The 20,293-nt window shown below is 34.5% G+C and overlaps 1 protein-coding gene across 1 annotated transcript; it reads right to left on the reverse strand.

Annotated features, from left to right (window-relative positions):
• Nucleotides 1–2,984: 2,984 nt before the first annotated feature.
• Nucleotides 2,985–7,379, reverse strand: LOC110886763 (protein PIN-LIKES 3). Its single transcript, XM_022134603.2, has 10 exons — nt 7,150–7,379; nt 5,447–5,526; nt 5,242–5,366; nt 4,819–4,940; nt 4,572–4,742; nt 4,004–4,093; nt 3,811–3,911; nt 3,678–3,730; nt 3,419–3,604; nt 2,985–3,343 (listed from the first exon to the last, which is right to left on the reverse strand). Exons 1-10 carry the CDS (start codon nt 7,282–7,284, stop codon nt 3,219–3,221), a joined length of 1,188 nt encoding a protein of 395 aa, XP_021990295.1. The 5' UTR covers nt 7,285–7,379; the 3' UTR covers nt 2,985–3,218.
• Nucleotides 7,380–20,293: the final 12,914 nt, after the last annotated feature.

Here is a 20,293-nt window from a genome sequence, read left to right on the forward strand (position 1 = left end):
GACAACGGTCGGATAATTAAAAAAAAAAAAATTCAATTTTTTTTTAAACTAATATAAATACCCAACTCATTCTCACCCTTTTTTTATACACAACCAATCTCATTCTCTATATTTTTTTAAACTCTCCAACCACAACCATTATTTTTTATACTCTCCAACCAAACCCCATCCACTTTTTATTTTTTATACACCGAGCAATGGAGAACCGACCCCGCGAGGCCAAGAAAAAAAATAAGGGGCGGGTATCGAAACCGTCTCGAGATGGTTCGAGCGGTGCAAATGCTCAACCACAACCCCCTTTCAGATACACTTCACAACCCCCGTTTTATTTCCAACAACCTCCACATCCCTCGTTTTACAACACCCAACAACCCAATTTCGGCTATTTTCAAAATTTGCTATCAATGGACGCTCCTCCTCAATCCCCCGCCTTCGACCCATACGCTTATCGTTCTCCACAAGTTCCTTGTACACGAGGAAATGTCGAACGTCCTCTACCGGTTTACGACGACGAGGACGATGAGGTAGTGCCCGAAACTCAAAATTTGGGCGACGACGACGAGGAAGATGAATATAATGTGGACGAAGAAGCGGGCAACGAAGAATACGAGGCTCGAGAAGAAAAAGGGAAAACGGTGAGCGAAAAATGGACAAAAGAACAAGAAGAGGCGTTGGCGAAGGCGTGGGTACATTGTTCTACCAACAAAAAAAAGGGCAATCAACAAAGTCGCGAAAGTTTTTGGGGTAAAATTTTAGAGCACTTTAACAAAAGTGTCGGTGGAAGTAACCGGACCGTTCATCAAGTACGGTCTAAATGGAACCCGATGCATTCGAAAATAAACTTTTTCAACGGCCTATACCAACAAGCGGTAAAAATTATATTTTTTTTAACGTTGCATATTTTTTATTTTTTTCCTAAGTTCATAGTTTTTTAACACTTTATAATTTTTTTTACTTTATAACATGTAGGATCGCACACGAGCAAGCGGATGTCAAGATCTCGACGTGATGAAAATCGCGTTAAAAGAATTTAAAGAGAGATTTCCAAGCGGTTTTCAACACATCGAGGCGTGGGAGGTCGTTCGAAAACACGAGAAATGGGCACAAGTCCCATTGATGGGCGAGGAAGGTGAAGGTTCGGCACATAAAAGAAAGCCCGTTGACGTAGACTTTTCAATACCGGATATGAACGAAGATCCCTCGCCACAAAGACCACAACGGCGAGACAAGCGTCAAGCTACATCGTCCGAGGGAAGCTCGGCCGAGTTGGCGGCACAATTCAAAGTGTACACCGCCATGAAAGAAGCGAAGCAAGCGGTAGAATTGGAGGCGATCGAATTGAGGAAAAAAAAAGAGTCGGAGGCTCGCGAGCTCATATCGGCACAACTCGAGACGATGAAAAACTACAATTTCGATCGAGATATGAAAACCTTCCTTAAGCCGCACGACGATGTTCCGCCAAGTATGTTGCCGATCATCCTCGCCCGAAAGCGAGAAATCGCTAACAAGTACGGGTAGCCATGTGATTTCTAGTTTGAATGTATTTTTTTTTCTAGTTTGAATGTATTTTTTTTTCTAGTTTGAATGTGTTTTTTTTTTCTAGTTTGAATGTGTTTTCTTTTTCTAGTTTGAATGTATTTTTTTTTTTAAATTTAATGAAATGTCTTTTATATAAATTTTTAAACATCCATAATTTTAACAAAAAAAATAATAATAATTTTGAACTCACCTAATAGGTGAGTGCCGCCATCAAAAAGGGGAATTAGGGGAGTGTATTAGGGGAGCTGACGTGACACCATGTGATTGGTTAGGTGTAAGATGGGGGACTCACCTATTAGGTGAGCACCCCTTACACCCTTACAATACACACTGAAAACGCCCGCACGTTGCCGCAGATATTTCTGTTTTTTGGCTGCAAGTAGTCTAAAAGTGAAGAACAAAAGTTCACCACAAAGGAAATTACGAAACTTTTTAAACTGGGCTATCACAATTACCATGTCGAATGAGATAGTAATATAGTACCGGGGCCATAATTATCGTAGACCATGATCAATTGATGTCATAAGGCTTGCACGCCACCTTTAAATGTGGCAGGTTGTCACCCAAACCGGGTTATAACCCGTACCCAAAGCCGGAAAGAAACAAGGTTGACAATGAACAAGTGCAATGGTGGTGGTGACTGAATGCAGAGGAAAGGAGGTTGTGACGTGGCAGAATGCAGCGTCGGCGGAGGGTGTTGTCTTTCTTACCATTTTCAGCAGCCAATGTGACCATAATGTCATCAATACCCTTCTCCACAACCTTAAGCCCACACATATACACAAAGATGTCTTTCTTGAGTAACTCCCATAATTCTCTGTCATATTGAGCCATTCTTATGATCCGGTCCGATTTTATACTAATGGTTTTTCTTTATAAACCGTAAATCAAACCATTTGCTATAGTTTAAGATTTTTGAAACCAACCTACCGAAACTAAAATAAAAAACCAACAACAAACCAAACTGATGACTAGTTTGGTGGTTTCTCGGTTTTAAACTGAACCGTGAACACCCTGGTTTGAGATTCGAAACATCGTGATCGTTCGTTCTACTGCCAAACCTCCATCAATTCATGATTCATCGCATCATTTCTCCGATTGTGTTCTTTATGGTCAGACTCATGAAAAATATACAGATTCCAAAACTTTTCAAACTGTAAACTCTTTCTTTAATCTTTCTAAAGAATCAAAATCGAATGTACTCTAATTTGAAAATCAACATCCCAACATTTAAAGATCTAAGCCAATGAGGGTGGTTTGAACTTGCTCCCGCCAGACCGGAAAAGTTGGAAGAGGTGAGTTTGATTGGGAAATGGGAGGCAGCGGTGAGTTGAATGATTAACGTGTTAGGATTAAGCGCGCACACACACAAATAGGAAACCACGAAAGTAAATAAACGAACACAAAGATTTACGTGGTTTGGCCTATACTAACCTATGTCCACGAATGATAACTAGGATATTTTTATTCAGGTGTTTAACAATTACAGCTATATCAAATATATTTATAGAGACTAATCAAGGGTTTGGCAAGCTTGCTCTCCAAGTTACGCCCGTTTAAAGCCTAGAACCCAACAAATCGGGACAAGATTAATTGGTGGTCTGGATGTTTATCCTTAATACAATATACTACATTTGGCAACCCGGCGAGTCTCTTAGCGTCGGTTCAGATGGAACAGATCAAGCAACGAGCCACATGAAAAAGGTTGACCAAAGGGTAAGCGCGATGGATGCCAAACCGTAAGTCCATAGCATGATTACCGAACAGTCACTCTCACCAGCACCAAATAGCTGTGTTATTGTACCTGCAGCAGCCGTATTAACAATTTTCACAAATTTATATAAAAAAAGGTCACTAAATCATCATCCAGAGCGCATACCAATGTTCATGGCTGGTGGAAGAGCAAATTGTAGCAGAAGAACGAAAAGATAGAGAGGGTCGTCACGCACCAAGCCGAAACGAAGCGCTCCTTTCACAATTAAAATGCCAAAACCCGGCAAGAAAATATACCGAACAGCTGCGATTCCCAGCACAAGTGGTATCGACATACCCGACCCTTTAAGACCTGCAAATCGTATGTTTTAGTGAGATCAAGCACACGAATGTATGAATGTGAATTCATGGTTGGCCGGTTCTACCTCTTAATAGGTTCGCACCCACGATCAACGTAACAGCTGGAATCGAAGCGTCCCTGGGAGATCAGTGTCCAACTGTCCATTAGGTCACCTTGTTTGAATAAAAAGTATTCACAAATTGTTCAAAATATTTTACCCTACTAAAGATGCAGAATCATGAAGCACTCGGAGTGGAGCTGTGTTCCCGATTAGCAGCCAGCGAAATGGTCCGATTGTTCCAATGATGAACCCGGCGATCTGTTACAATAAGAAAGAAAACATTGTTATATCGCTCGCACATGTGTCAACCCGACAATCTTTTACAATCAATATTTGGAAAAGCAGTATACCGCTCCGATTGTTGATGGTGCGAATACCGCCTTCAAGTTAATGTGACTTGAAAAGCTCCTCCAACACTGCCTCATTAATTCTAACATCACCTATATAAAAAAACAGATTGACTTGTAAGGTCAAATGTTACTACAAAACAAATGACTTCCATTTGTATCCGGTTCACTGTCCATGAATAAGATTACCGACAAAAATCCGTTGGTAATCTGTTGGTGATATGAGTGTCGAAGATAAGGAGTGGTTAGTTTGATTTCCAGAAGGTTACCGACAAATCGCCGATGGATTATCGACTACTTCTGATTGTCGTCAGTTTTTAACAGATTACCAACGGATTCTTACTAACAAATTACCGACACACAGTTTACACATGTTATGAATTTTGTCGGTAATCAGCTATAGATTACCGACGGTTTTTCATTCAACTTTTTCTATATTTTTTTTTTCATTTTACTGGTTCGTCGGTAATCACCAATACCGACGGATGGTATACTGACCCTCATTTGTGTAGTAGTTTGTACTAACATAATGAGAAATGTATGACTCCAAACTCAGAAAACAAAAATCAACCTTCATTTTTCCGGACGATTCAGGCTCCGATGAAGGAGGCAAAGGTACTGTAACAGATATTACAGGTACAGTCACGTCGTCTTGCACAGTTTCTGCTTGGTTGTTTCCAGAATTTTCCGAGAAAACGCGAACTAGGTTGTAAACATATGTCCACAAAAATATAGATCCTATCTGATGAATTTCTTATATATATATTAGTGACCAAAATAGGAATAAGTATTAAGGGTACAAGTGAAAAAATGCGTACTGCCATAGATAGTGAGGCATAAGCCATTCCAAACTCAGAGCAAACATCAGATTCTCCAAAGGGAGCGCCTTTTTCTTTGCATACAGCTGGTACTATGATGAACAGCATGTTTCCGAGGTTACCTGTCAATCATAACCACAATCCAAAAAAATGGTTACCTAGGTTCTTGTTATGTGTCACCCTTGTTGTCGGGGCGTATAAACCTTCTAGGGAGTGTATAGAACTATAGATCCCTCATACTTGAATAGCGTTACATATTATTTTTGTGTCTCTTTGCTTTTTTATACGAAAGTTTTAAACTACCGCCAACATACAGATACAGTACTATTGTATGTTGGCGGTAGTTTAAAACTTCCAGTATTAGTATTTTTTTATGGTGGTCTGTAGCTTCTATTAGTATATATGTTATCTAGAGTGTTATACCTGCTGAACATGCACCAAGTACTAGACCCTTAAGATGTTGAGCTGGTTTAGCGATCAACATAAGCACCCATCCAAGTAGGGAGCCGATTATGAACGTAAGAAGAATATTAACAGGCATAAACCACCTGCAGTTGCAGTTTAGATCTTTTCAAAACTGATCAAATAAACAACATAATCCTGATCGAACTCACCCGAGATAACTTACAATGACAGGAAGCTTTCCGCCGTGATGGTGTCAGCCAACTTGGTACCTATAAGTGCCGGATTGAACACGTAGAACACAAGCTGTTCACAAACGACGGATCTTTTTAGACCATGCGTAGTGGTAAGGGTGAATAATGCCCCCACCCTTGGGCGTTTTCCGCCACGTGGCAGTACAGTCAGCAAGGGGCATTATTGGGCGTTTTTCTAAAATGGGTGTAGTGGGGATGTGGGCATTATGTTAAAGGGTGTAGAGAATTAAATAAAAATTAAAAAAACAAAAAAAAAAGCTATTGGCCAAAAAAAGGAAGATTAAATGTGATTGGCCCTTCAAATTTGCTCCAAGCGTGATTTTAAACACGCCAAAACACAAAAACCAGCCAAACACGCCCAGGGGGTGGTTCCCGAGCGTGTTTGGGCGGGATTGGGGCAAAAATGCCCATTACGCTTGGTCTTAATACCCATGATCCAAACATCAAATCTTTATATCATGAAACTAATAATTATCTTCGGATTCAATCAAACCCGCAAGTTTCTTGAAATTAAACTTTAAAAAAAGAGTAAATTGTCAAAATCGTCCCTGAGGTTTAGGCATGTTTGCTAGTTTCATCCAAAATGACTTTTTGTGCCAAACAGTCCTTCACCTTTGCCATTTTTTGCGATTTTCATCCAAACCACTAACTTAGTTTACTTTTTATGTTAAGTTGAAGGATATTTGAATGAAACTGACAAATTAAAACCTTAGGGATGATTTTGGCAATTTGCTCAAACTCTTTTTAATTTCTTTTATTTAATTAATTTTGTCACATATACATAAAACATAATATACATGCAGTTTTTAGAAAAAGAAATTAATAGTTTTGTCATATAATTTTTATAATTTTTCATTCAAACCACTAACTCAGTTTATTTTTCTGGTAAGGTGAATGATGTTTTAAATTTTATAAATTAAGACAGAAATTAATATCCAGTTTTTTTATGATCAGTTTTATAAAGAGAAAACAATATATAAAATAAATATCAATAGTGTGCAGCACATAACAATCGATTACAACTTTTAGTATTTAATTAAGTGTAGAGATAGAAAAAAATTGTAAAACGTTACATATTTTTAAATGTGTTGAGCACCTAAGAAATATGTCGACAAAAATAAAGTATTTATCTAATTAAGATTATAAGGGTAAGTAACGAATATTTATTCCGAGTGGTTTGAATAAAGAAAACTTTTGGTTCATGACATTATACTTACTATTTGGTGGGTAATTTTAAGGTTTGGTAACGATACGTTGTTTGATAGGGGGCAGTGGCTTCTGTTTTTTGTTAGGAGTAAATTTAAAAGAGTAGAAGATGAATTACAAACTTGATACATATGATACTTTTCTATAAGGTCACTAGCAATTTAGTTTTATAAAATTTAGAGGTTGGAAGTAGATTTTATTTTTATAAAACTGATTTATATAAAGAAAATTGGAAATTAATTTTTGTCGTACTTTATAAAATTTAAAAATCCTTCACTTTAATAGAAAAAAATAACTGAGTTAGTAGTTGGATGAAAATTTATAAAAATTATATGACAAAACTATTAATTTTTTTTATAAGAATTGCATGTATATAATGTTTTATATATGTGTGACAAAATTCATTAAATAAAAGAAATTAAAAAGAAACTAGAAGATGATAAAAAAAGATTTTAATAAAAAAACTTACATTATTGAGTTGATTTCTTGTGCTCTCTCCTAAAATATTAATGGATTCTAAGGCAAGGAATGATCCAAGTGCAGTAACTATCAACACTTGGAGAACAGGCATCGAAGCAGCACGAAATAGATCCAGAAACCCCATCTTTACAACAAATTGTTTCCAGAAATCTTAGAAAATAAATAAAACCTGAACAAAATTTATCAATTCGTGAATATGTGTATATTTAAAATCTGAATAAGTTGTATTGAGATGTGCAAATATACATACTTCAAAATCAAACGTCCGTACTGTACATTTATATTTCTAGCGATTGATTTTTGGCATGCCAACCACCCTCCCTCTACAAGTCGTCTTGCCGCGATCTTTCACGTCATTATTGCAATTTAAAATAAGAGTAAATTACAAGTTTTTTCCTTTATGTTTACATCAAATTTCAGGCGCTGTCCTTTAGCGCAAAAGTTGACAGGCGGTGTCCTTTATCTTTCAAAATCTTGCAGGTTTTGTCCTTTAAGCCAAACTCAGTTAGATTTTTTAGTTAAATCTGGTCATGTGCAAGAAACATGAGGGTACTATTGTAATTTCAGCTTCCAATGACTATTTTGTAAGATAAATAATACCAAGGGGTTATTCTGTATTAAACTTAAAAATAAAAATATATAAAAACTCTCAAACTCTCTCTCTCTTGATCTGAGTCCCTCCCTCTCTCTTCTCTCTCTCTCTAACATAGACCACCACCACCACCCCTCTCTCTCTTTCCCATCGCCACCATCAGCCTCCACACACCACCGCTACACCGACACACCACCACCATATCCCCGCCGTTCACTTTCTCTCTCTGACTTTACCCACCACCACCACCACCACCTCCCACCACCCCACAACCTTCACCGCCACCAGCCCCACCTATTGAACACCACCAATTCCACCACACCACCCAATGGTTTATCTTGCTAAATCTCTCTGAGTAACCTTCTTCAAGGTTTAATCAACTCCAGATATTCAAAGATCGTGACATAATTTGCAGATGGGGATTCCAAATAGGGATCTGGGGAGATGAAGTAGGTGAAAAGAGGGCTTATTCTTTTAGCAACTTGTCTTAGTTATCATCGTTGAATGGAAGAAGGCTGCTAACAGGCTTTGTTGTTTCATCTTTCAATTGTTGTTTCATCATCGTTGATCTCGATTTCAAGTTCTAACCTTTGAATGTGTATATTGTTTGCAGTAAGGGCACAAAGCGCGACTTCACTACGGCGATTCTTGAATGGAAGAAGGCTGCTAACAGGCTGGTTGTTGATGAAGCTATTAATGGTGATAACTCTGTTGTTGCGTTGCATCCTGAGGCCATGGAAAAGCTTCAGCTTTTTAGAGGAGATACTATTATGATTAACGTAGTTTTTTGTTTGATTGTTGTTTGTTGTTTGGATTGTTGATCTGATGTTTTGTTGTTTTAGAGTATTGATTTGTCATGCTGCCATGTGATGTTTCTGAATAATCCCTAATTTACGAACTTGATTCAGATTTGTATGTGATACAGAGATGAATTGAGGGGTTGTGATGTTTTTTACACAAGAGTCCCTTGCTATAAGGTTACACAAGAGTCCCTTGCTATAAGTTTTTTTACACAAGAGTCCCTGAGGATGTAAAATGACAAGAGTGCCCTCATGTGCAAGGCACATGACCAGATTTAACCAAAAAATCTAACTGAGTTTGGCCTAAAGGACAAAACCTGCAAGATTATGAAAGATAAAGGACACCGCCTGTCAACTTTTGCGCTAAAGGACAGCGCCTGAAATTTGATGTAAACATAAAGGACAAAACTTGTAATTTACTCTTAAAATAAAGAGAATGTCACCAAAAGTTAATATTCACATGCATTTTAATAGTTTCAACTTTTCTTTTAAACTAGTTTTTCGCTGTTCGCGTTGCGGGGCGCTAAGCCAAATATTTTTCTCTCATAAAATATAAATTTCATAATACGATTTAAAAAAATACATCGAGTCAACCAATTAGAACAAACACTGTTGTACTTTTGCTAAAAAAACTAAAACAATGGAAAGACTATAATTTTAAAATGTGATCAAAATTGTATTTTTTCAAAAGAAATGAGCGTGTGGCAGGCAGCCCCTGGTACAAATATAATTTACACCGAGTCAACCAGTTAAAACAAAAAACTACCATAGTTTTATCAAAAAAAAACTAAAATGATCGTATGACACTGAAATTTTACATTGGGGGCAAAATCGTAATTTGAATGGGAAAAAGCAAAAACGATGGCAAAACTTTAAATTTGAACTGATGAAAAAAACATGATTTGCCAGGGAGGAAAAAAACAAAACAAGTGGCAACACTGTAAATTTAAACATGGGAAAATAGTAATTTGATTGGACCGCCAATGACCTCTAGCTCAAGTAGTAGGAGGACTTGAGTTCTTCTTTGAAGACTCAAGTTCAATTCCCATTTGGTGCAAAAAAAGGAGTGAGGCACTGGTGGGCAGTGATAGGAGACCCAGGGAGATCTGGATTCGATCCTTGAGCCAAACGGGTTTTACTGATAATTTACCGTCGTGCCTACGAATGGGTGGGTTACCGGGTTTTCCCCGGAATTGATGGTGGACCACTCGGATTACTCTCGGAGTACTCCGTTTGTTCAGTGAGTGCTCCAAAAGTGCTCGGGATTGATTTGTTAGTCGCTAAAAAAAGTAATTTAATTGAACCAATAAAAAAGTTTAAGGAAACAACATGACACTGTTCCCCTTCCCCCTTTATGGAGATGGAGATTGTAGATATAGTAAGTAAATAGCGCATGAATGGATATATGTTTTTGTGTGATAAATTATTGTCCGTAAGAAATTATTCACCTTTACTTTATGATTGTTTAAATTTTTCTATAATAATAACTTTGATTAATCTGGGCTAGCTCACTTGATAGATATTTATGTCTTTTACACAGGAGGTCACAAGTTCAGATCGAAACAAATATTTTTTGATAATTGACGTAATAGAGTAGAAGTAAGTGTTGCCATTAAAAAAATAACTTTGTTTTAAATTATTAACTTTTAATATATATTCAAATAGATATTAGTAAAAGTTTTATCATAAATTTAGATTTGTCACTATGGATGATTTCCATTATTCTTCTAGGTAAGAGTATTCATCTCCTTCCATCAAATTTATCCTATAATTACATTAAAAATAATTATATTTCTCTCGCCTTCCAATTAATAAATTTAATTTTTCTCTCTCGTCCACTTGCAACCACTTTCAAATTATATTAAAAAAAACTATACAGGTAAACATTGTCCCCTTAAATATACAGACGAATAGTAACATTTTTTTTTCTATTTCACTCATAACCACTTTTTATAATATAAAAATCTCTCTCTATGTATTTGGTGGATAGATTGTGAATGCTCTAACTATTTATCTATATATATACACCTAGGAAAAATCTGGTGCAAACCACTCTAATTGTAAAAACTGCCAAAAAAAGATCCGGGCCATCTAAATATTTAATTAATGAATGGTATTGATTACACATGAGCACTTACTATTAGTTATGTTAACTAGTAGTTTTTAAGGGCATTTTACTCGATGATATTGATTACACATAAGCACTTACTATTAATTATGTTAATCAGTAGTTTTAAGGGTATTTTAAAGATTGTGCTAATTTTATTAAATAAAAATGATTAAAACTAGCCAATGAGTTATGTTAATCAGTAGTTTTAAGTTGGCCACATACTTCGTCGAGTACGCTTTTAAGCATACCTCGAGCCACATTAGTTGTGGCGGCTTCGTCACTCGTCTGAAGAAGCATTGGTCGCGTCTGTTGTCCCCACAGGTGGCTCGAGATATGACCATCACACGTCAGGTTGATCTGGTAGGCAGCGCCACAGCAGTCTCGATGGGGATTGCTTACCAGGTGCCACCTGACAAGGACCGGGTGTTTTGGTCGCTTGACGACGGTCGTACCAAGTGGTACGTGGGGCAGCCACTGCAGATGGAGGTGGGCCAGGGGGTGAGGGAGGTGATGGTGAGAGTAAGGGTGACGGGGGAGAGGGAGAGGGGGGTAATGGAGTTGATGCTGCGATCAACAGATCGCAAAAAGATGTGCATGATGCACGGGGTGATCGCCCGTACGAGCGACGTAGCGTGAGACCACGTGTGATGCCTCCACAGGGGGTGAAGGAGAGACTGGCTTAGGTCAAGTCAGATGTAGCTGCTATATGGGTAGACGTATCCTGTATGCAGAGCGACATGCAGTGGGTGGTGGAGGCAATTATTCTTATGCATGGCGCGCCTCTACCTCCACGAGCTGGCGCTGCACCACCACCATCATCGCCGTAGCTGCTTATTTATCTTTGAAACATTGTAAATATTTATCTTATGTTTACATTTTATCTTGTTTGTTTAATAATTGTTATTGTATTGTTTATTGTCTTGTTTGTTTAATAATTATTATGGTATTGTTTATTATATGCACATGTTTTGCTTATCGGATATATATATATATATATATATATACTATTGTAACATAGATGTTTTACGAACTCGTAACATAATCCAATATATCTAAATAAAACGGCAAACACTATCTAAAGAATTACTAAAACTTATTAAACGGTTGTTTGGTTTTACAAAAAAAAAAAAAAAAAAAAAAAATTATATACGGGCCGTATACAGATTTTAAAAACCCAAAAATCTATTCAAACCTCAAAAAATAAACACATTTGGTCGTATAATATTATATTGCTCGTATACAATTGTATACGGTCTGTATAAGGTTATACGGCCCGTATACATGTAAAACAAAATAAAACATTCCACTTTATTTATTTCTGTGCAACAGCATTCTATACAGGTCGTATAAGGTTATACGGGTCGTATAGATCTAGGATGTGAAAATAAGATTATATAGGTGTGGGGATAGTGTAACCCTAAAAGAATTATGTTTTTAGAGTTAAATGTCATTTTAGTCTCTGTGGTTTGGGCCATTTTGTCAGTTTAGTCCAAATGTTTCATTTTTCGCCTATGGGTCCGAAAAGGTTCCACTGTTGCCATTTTAGTCCATTGGGTTAAGTTCATTCATTTTTTGTTAACGAGAAGGGAAATTCGGTCATTTTATATGTAATTCTGTTAACCAGAAGGGCAATTCATCCATATAAATGACCGAATTGCCCTTCTCATTAACAGAAAAAATATATGAAGTTAACCCAGTAAACTAAAATGACAACGGTGAAACCTTTTTGGACCCATATGAGAAAATCAAAACATTTAAACTAAACTGATAAAATGACCCAAACCACATGGACTAAAATGACATTTAACTCATGTTTTTAATTAGACGGGCCCACATTGTTTTGCACTTAGATGCGCGTCTCCACAAACAAAATGGCATGGACAAAATGATCTCCAATGCTGCTGCACTTCTAAACGCGTGAGCCACGTCAGCCCAAATGCATCGCAAATACGTTGCATTGTCCATGTTCTTAAAAACTTATTAAATTGTCAATCATACCTATTCAAGAGATCAATCTGCTTGGTGTACGGCTGTTTGAAATTTGGATCACATCCCATAAATATGGACTACCGATATACCCGTGTGTCTTTTTAGTCGACTATGTATTTATTGTCAATTAAGAACTTGAAATATCGGTCAAAATAATTGGAATTTCTAATGCGTTTACGTGGTATAATAATCATGTTTATACAAGTTGATTTTCGAACGTGAATATGTGATGATGATAGCTATATCGGTTTTGGCTTTGAAAATAGTTATTACTTAGACTAGGTGTCGTGAGGCGTTAAAAACCTACCGCATCACCACACCCATCTTAGTTAAAAGCGTTACACACAAGTTAAGAGGGGCGCCAATGAAACTCATCCCGCCTTCTTCGTTAACGAGCACAAAGGGTAAATGTGTGGGCCAACTCAAAATCCACCGATCACACACACGTATGTGTATATATATATATACACACACACACATACGTGTGTGAACACAACCTAAAATAGCTAAAAAAAAACCTAAAAAAAAACCCTAAAAAAACTTAACCCCCCCCCCCAAAAAAAAAAAAAAAACCTAAACCCCCCACCCCCCTCCTCCCCCAAGCTAAATGCTAAAAACTAAAACCCCCAAAAAACCTAACCCCCCCCCCAAGCTAAAATGCTAAAAACTAAACCCCCAAAAAACCTAAAAAAATAAAAAAAAATTTTAATTTTTTTTTATATTTTTTATGTTAAAATCGCTACTTTTAGTAGCAAAAAAAATAGTGATTTTTTTATAAAAAAATATTAAAAAAAATTGTGTGTGTTTTTTAGCTATTTTTAGACATTTTTGGTTGTGTTCACATTGGTTCTCGCGGTTCTCGCAATAAAGGGTGGTTCCTAACGGATCTTTGTCCTATATATATATGTAGGGTCAGGATCATTTCAAAACCATAAATATTTACAGAACTCGCAGAACACCTAATAAACAATCTTTTTATTTATATATTTTTATGTTTAGGATAATTTAATCATTTATTATGTGTATTTTTACGATTACATACATGTTAAGAGTAATTTTATCATTTTTTATATGTAATTTTATAATTACACATATGTAAATTAGTTTTTTTAACATATATGTAATTAGTTATGACACATATATATAATTTTGACAATTAAACATATGTAAACTATTTTTAACATGTATGTAATCAAAGAAATACATATAATAGATTATGAAAAGATCCTAAATACAAAAACTTATATATAAAATGATTGTTTATTAGGAGTTCTGAAAGTTCTGTAATTATTTAAAGTTCTGAAATGAACTCAACCCTATATATGTATATATATATATATATATATATATAGAAGATCATGCGAGAACCACCTCTTATTGTGAGAACCGCGAGAACCAATGTGAACACACCAAAAATGCCTAAAAAATAGCTAAAAATCACACAAATTTTTTTTTAATATTTTTTATATAAAAATCGCTACTTTTCGAAGCCAAAAAAAATTAAAAAAAAAATTTTGCCACTAAAAGTAGCGATTTGAGCATAAAAATATTAAAAAAAATTTAGATTTTTTTAGAGTTTTTTAGGTTTTTTGGGGGTTTAGTTTTTAGCATTTTAGCTTGGTGGGGGGGGGGTTAGGTTTTTTTTTTTTTTGGGGGGGGGGTGGGGGTTAGGTTTTTTTAGGTTTTTTTTTAGCTATTTTAGGTTGTGTTCACATTGGTTCTTAAGGTTCTCACAATAAGGGTGGTTCTCGCATGAGCCCCTCCCTATATATATATATATATATATATATATATATATATATATATATATATATATTTAGGGTTCCAACGTGAACAACCTCCCAAGAGTGAACTACGTGAACAGATATGGACCCTTGATTTCCTTTTTAGTTGTTAAGGGTAGCATTGTAATTATATAAAAAAATAGATTTAAATTATTATTTTAATAATTGAATTAAGTTACATCTTTCCTAATTTAAATTCATTATCCACATTATGTTTATTTATTAATAAGATAATTATCCAAACAAACAACAAATCACCAGATTTCAATTTTAATTTTTATTTCAGATTTCATCACCAGAATTCAAATTTTGATTTTTAAGATCCACGTAACCTTCATATTTCAATGGTATACACATATGTACTTGGATATAAATAGAAAGTACACATGTGTACTCAGCATCATACATATGTGTACAGTAATTCACAGGTGTACATCAACATTCAATACAAAAAAAATTCCGAGATATCACAAAAACAGACGATATACACATGTGTACATCGCATTAAAAAGAAGGCAAAATCAGAATACACATGTGTACATCGCATTTAAACAAATAATTATTTTAATAATTGAATTAAGTTACGTCTTTCCTAATCCTTGATTTGATTTGTGAGATATTTATGCAATCAATTTAAGAGGGTAATTGATTACTTGATTTGTGAGAGATTTATGCAATCAATTTAAGATTGAAATTACACATATACCCTTTTTGTATTTAATTAAATGGAAAAAATTAACCAAATAATTACCATCATGCCACTCACTTTAATCTCAATATCATAAAAATCAAGGGCCCAGATCAGTTCACGGAGTTCACTCTTGGGATTTGTTCACGTTTGCACATAATCATATATATATATATATATATATATATATATATATATATATATATATAGGGGAATGCTAGACAGAAAACCCTTAAATTCTTAGGAAACTCTGGAAACTCAAATCTCCCCCCATTTTTACCCAACCTCCCGACATTTTTTTTTTTGAAAAAAATAACACATGTAATATACATGTTTTAAAGTGTTTTGGGCCAAAAAAACAAAAAAGCGCCGAAGGGATTTTTTAAAAAAAAAATAAACAAATTTCAGCAATGTCCGGTTGCCTAACATGTGTTAGACAAAAATGCTGAAAGTTGCTGAAATTTGTTTTTTTTTTTAAAAAAAACCCTTCGGCGCTTTTTTGATTTTTTTGGCCCAAAACTCTTAAAAACATGTATATTACATGTGTTATTTTTTTTCAAAAAAAAAAGTCAGGAGCTTTGAGTTTTCTGGGTTTCTTAAATTTTTAGGATTTTCTATATAGCCCAACCCTATATATATATATATATATATAGGAGAAGGATACGTTAGGAACCACCCTTTATTGCGAGAACAAATGTGAACACAACCAAAAATACCTAAAAATAGCTAAAAAACACACAATTTTTTTAATATTTTTATAAAAAAAATCGCTACTTTTAGTAGCCAAAAAAAAGGAGTGAAAATAACATGTGACACCCCTTATAAATAGAAGTGAAAATGACAAAAAAATAGGAGTGAAAATGAAGGGCATTTTGGTCCTTATAAATAGGAATGAAGGGCATTTTGGTCCTTATAAATAGAAGTGAAAATGACATGTGACACCCCTTTTGTTTTTTAAAATACAACAAAAAAAATATAGTACAAAAAAATATAGCACAAAAAATGTAGTACAAAAAAATATAGCACAAAAAACGTAGTACAAAAAAATATAGCACAAAAAAAATATAGTACAACAAATATAGCACGAAAAAATTCAGTAAAAATGTAGTATAAAAAATCCAGCACAAAAAAATTGAGAAAAAAATTTAAGACAAAAAAATTCAGTATAAAAAATTTAGCACAAAAATATAGTACAAAAATCCAGCACAAAAAAATGTTATACAACATAGAAATACAACACATTTTAGTGAGTTTTTTTAGTCTTTATATTTTATATAGCAATATAGTACTCAAATTAAAGATAAAAAGACGCTCAATTTTACGGTGAAATTTTTATGAAAAAATAATGTGGTATAAAAAAGTTATGAACGTTTAAAAAATGAGGGTGAAATATGCATGTGCCTTGCATGTGGAGAGAGAAAATTCATAAATAGGATTTTCCGAGGTTACCCTTGCACTCCTCCTTTCTTCTACATTTTCATTTTAACCATTGATTTGAAAAATGAATGCTTAACATTCCTTCTCATCCTACTTAGGCAAAATAAACTTTTTATTTGATCTTACCCCCTATATATATATATATATATATATATATATATATATATATATATATATAGTGGACCGCTAAAATAAAAACCACATCCAGTTGTAAGAACCATGAGAACTACACTGTACAGGGTGAGTTGGACCAAAATTTTTTCATAAACGTAGATGCGTGTATTATAAACACATTTTGTCACACCCCGATATTTCCACGTATTACCGGTGGGCCCGGTGGGGAGTATCGTGACGTATTTGATATCATCATAGTCAAACCACACAATTTAAATGTACAGCGGAAGAGAAAGATAAATATATTACAATCCGATATAAAGTAATATCAAAGTAACACAAACGGAAAGTACAGGATCCACATGCGGATCGAAAATAAAATGAAACATTGTTCAACAGACTTTAGGCATCTAAGCTTGCGAGACTCTTTATTGATGCTAGGAGTAGCCAGCCTATTCCGATTAGTACCTGCACTTAGCCTTTTTGGAAAATACGTCAGTTTTCACTGGTAAATACAATTTAACTGACTCATTTTGAAAATGTTTTAGAAAATTGATTTGAGTGCAAACGGCACAAAACTTTTTATAACTTGGGATAATTATTTGTATATAATACTTGTAAAAGAATTACATGTTTGTTATGCGTTCAGTTACCCGGTTCGTGCCGGGTTAAAGCTTAATAGACACACCACATGGTATAGTCCCGCGACAGTTTATTCCCGAAACCGGCGGTTATACTTTATTAATTATAAATGCATTGACGGGTGTACGCCTACACCCGTGTGCTAAGGTCGTGGCCATTCTATGAATGATGCCAAGAATATCCGGTAAATGGTCATTAACCCCCCAATGGCTTTAAGCAAACAAAACAATTTAAACGGGTCATTTCAATGATTTAACCTTCATACGATTAAAGATTCAATGCCCGACCAAGCGGTATTTGTATATACCGTACCCCAAGCCCGTATAGGGAAAATAAGTTAAAAGTATTTACCTGAGCAAATTTATACAATTTATCCTAGCTGTATACCACCAAGCAAGTACAGATAGCTTTTACTGGGCTCCTAAATCTGGAACGAAGGTTTTTAATAACCTATTAGATTCCTAACGGGTCTTAATTAAGCCTATGCTTAGACCGGTTAGTTTTAAAGGAGGATACGGTTCAAAACGCATGATTAAGAGAGAACCGGATTAGAATGTGGTTTAGAACCGACAAGCTTGTATACTTGTTTAATATGGGTAAACTAAACACATTCTGTATTTTGATATATAAATGATAAGGTTTGACCCGTTTCGTCTAATTTATGCAAACTAGTTACATAAGCCGATCCGAACGCGAAAAGGGCGAAACGGATAACCACAAGAGTCATGAACAGGTTTCCTAAGTTAATATGCCTTGAATATGTTGTGATATCAGTATGATACCTTCCATTATGCCCAAAACGAATTTAAAACCAATTTATGCCCCGTAGGGGTATTTTGGTCATTTTAAAGGTTATAAAAGAGATTAAATATTATTCTGAGTTACAGGTCTGATTTAATCAGTAAATATACTTAATTTAATAAGTTATAACATTAGGGTATCATATATATGTGAAATTTATTAATTATAACCATACTATGCACCGCAGGGGCATTTTGGTAATTTCACATAGGCTTAAAAGGTCAAAACTGAAAACCTGAGTTTAAAACTTTTTCTTACTGTTAAAATATAAAAATTTACTGAATATATCAGTAGGCATCAACCCTTATATGTTTAAAATAGTTTTGATACATACTATGCATTAAAAATGCTTAAAAAGGCGATTTGGAGCCATTTCCGAGTTTTCAAAGGAAAGCTGATGTTTTTATTATTCCAGAAGGCTCAAAATATTTTATTTATCATATTAGATCAGTAGAAAAAGGTTTGGCATCAAAAGGATTTGTAAAACTCATTTTATAGCCCGAAAGGGCAAAACCGACAATTACCGAATTAATGCTATAACCCTAAGTTATGTTCAGCAAAAAAAAAATAAATAAAAATCTTCAAAAATCCCAAAATATTATTTTATATCAGTGGGTAAAAAATTTGGTATTAAAAATTGGGTTTAGATAGGCTATACGTTAATTATGCCGTTTAATTAATAAAAAAAACTTTTCATTTACGTTAATGAGCATAACTCCCAATCATACAAAACTGATATAACAAGAATTCACATGTGACAAGATTTATAAATTTTAATTGAACAACAGTCTTTGACTTTTCATTCAAAAAAAAAATCAAAATAACAAAGTCACATGTCTTAAAATTCCAGACCCACATCTGAACTAAAAACCTGGTCAAGAAATCATAAAGACCCATTTGTTTTTTCCAAAAAAACCTTTACAATTACACAAGACATGAACCACAGAACCGATCCACACGATTCAAAATCGAATCTGATAAAGAGAGAACAATACAACTCTCAATCAAACAACCAACAACAGACTTGAAGATCTTGTAAACCAGAATCAACTAGCATATACATGAATCAAATCATCAACAAACACAGAAAGATACAATCAAAAATTTTTAAACAATAAATTCTCAGATGAAAAAGACAATTCTCGAAATACCAATGAGGACTAGAACTCTTCCACAAATATTTCTGATAAACTAAAGATATACAAAAGACAACATAACTCAGAACAACGTCTGAAACGACAACGAATCACACGATTCATACATATACAAAAACAAGTGAGATAACAAACAACTAGAAAACATATTCTAATTTGAACGGTGAACCACACAGACCATCAACAATACCACAGCTATATCATTTAAACTAAAAATCACACGATTTTTAAGAATTTGAGACCAAGACCGAAAGACTATACTTGTGAAGAACTCAAAGTCTAATTTGACTTGATTAGAAAAACTTTTACAATTTTTTCAAGAAATACAGAATCATAAGATTCATACCAACACTGATACACAAGTAGAACACTTTCATATTAGGCAAGAAATTCAGCCTATCTAAAAAACAAATGATACAACATCTCACACACAAGACAAGAATAACACGACAATAAGATACAACCAAACAAAATTACAAATAACATATTTTGCAACCAAAAATATCTCACAAGAGATAACATACAAGGCTGTCATAAATACAGAATAATCTTGACAATACCATCGGTTAAACATGAACCATACAACTCAAACTAACCATACAAACAAGATCATAGACAAGCAGACATCAAGACTGCGAATAGAAGACATTTAACAACATACAAGACAAAGATCCTCAACTTATAGATCTTATAGCAAGACAGACACAGACATCAAGAACAATCTTGACAGAACAACAGACAAAAGAACATTCAAACCTCATGGTTTGACTAATCATGCCACACAAAAAACAATAAGACATATGAACTATGCACAGAAGACACTACGACAGTCCAAAAACAGAGTTGAATCACATGATCCAAGATAAAGATTCACACCACACAAATCAACAACATTTTTAGGTTTAAACTTAATGAAAGTACAAAACCATATAACCACAAAAATAGAATATTACATGAAAATCAACCAATTAAACATGATCGAAAAATACTGGATCATACAATGAACATACAATATTCTATTA

Source organism: Helianthus annuus, chromosome 7, assembly GCF_002127325.2.
Source record: "Helianthus annuus cultivar XRQ/B chromosome 7, HanXRQr2.0-SUNRISE, whole genome shotgun sequence".
In the NCBI taxonomy this organism is placed as follows: Eukaryota; Viridiplantae; Streptophyta; class Magnoliopsida; order Asterales; family Asteraceae; genus Helianthus; species Helianthus annuus.

Coding starts and splice junctions, on each gene's coding strand:
- LOC110886763 (XM_022134603.2), bottom strand. CDS start 7,284: ATGGGGTTTCTGGATCTATTTCGTGCTGCTTCGATGCCTGTTCTCCAA. Junction 4,743..4,818: donor ATGCCTCACTATCTATGGCA/GTACGCATTTTT, acceptor GAAATTCATCAG/ATAGGATCTATATTTTTGTG. Junction 3,344..3,418: donor TCCACCAGCCATGAACATTG/GTATGCGCTCTG, acceptor CGGCTGCTGCAG/GTACAATAACACAGCTATTT.